Source organism: Sinocyclocheilus grahami, unplaced genomic scaffold, assembly GCF_001515645.1.
Source record: "Sinocyclocheilus grahami isolate Dianchi unplaced genomic scaffold, SAMN03320097.WGS_v1.1 scaffold426.1, whole genome shotgun sequence".
NCBI lineage: Eukaryota > Metazoa > Chordata > Actinopteri > Cypriniformes > Cyprinidae > Sinocyclocheilus > Sinocyclocheilus grahami.
In genome coordinates, this window is record NW_015505605.1 from 748,278 (window position 1) to 749,072 (window position 795).

General features: G+C 37.6%; 1 protein-coding gene across 1 annotated transcript in view; it reads right to left on the reverse strand.

The window, feature by feature from the left end:
* LOC107551498 (neural cell adhesion molecule L1-like protein) overlaps positions 1–795 on the reverse strand; it is a 54,279-nt gene that overhangs the window by 32,749 nt on the left and 20,735 nt on the right. Inside the window, 2 exon segments of the mRNA XM_016233115.1 lie at positions 50–231; positions 339–438. Coding sequence (XP_016088601.1) covers positions 50–231; positions 339–438 — 282 coding nt within the window.

The following is a 795-nucleotide window of genomic DNA, read 5'->3' on the forward strand; positions in this document are numbered from 1 at the left end:
TACCCAGATAAAATTCAGGCTTAAGACTATAATGTAAATGTTTGCATACCCTCCACAACAACATGAAAATGATGCACAGCTTCACCAAGATCATTCTTGGCTTTGCACATGTATCTCCCTTCATCCTGATCTGTGAGGTTTGGTATAGTCAGAAGCTTTCCATAGTTCTTGATTTGTGTAAGATTTGTTAAGTTGTCCCACATCTTGATCCATTCTACCACCGGTGTAGGCCTGAGAAAAGACCAAAATAAACCTCTGTCACTCTCTCTGTCAGTGGAAATGCTTTGCCGCCGTTTAACATTTGTAAACCCAACATGGCCATAGAGAAGTGAACTCACAGTCCTTCTGCGATACACTCCAGCTCCAGCTCTTCTCCTTTTTTTAGGTATGTCATTGAATGACTGGAGGGCACCAAAATGCTCGGCTTCCGCTTCTGAACTGAATGGGGACAAATGAGAGTAAATGGCCTCAACATGGATTAAAAAAAGAAACACACTTTCATGTCTGAACAAGAATGGACCAAAGTATGAATAAAAATTCAAGATATATATACTCAGAGAACAGGCCATTATAGCACACAATTTTGTAAAGTGACAGTAAGAAGTTATTTTGTCACATTTTAATGATTCTTATATAAACACAGCTCAGTCTGAAGAAAATCTCACAGTCTGAACTCCAGAAATAGCTGACAAATTATCAAGTGCTAAATCCCAACAAAGCTTTATCTTAAACTTCTTGTGGTTTTTTAAGAAAAGCCCTTAGATAATAATCATTGTAACAAAAGCCACAAAAAAA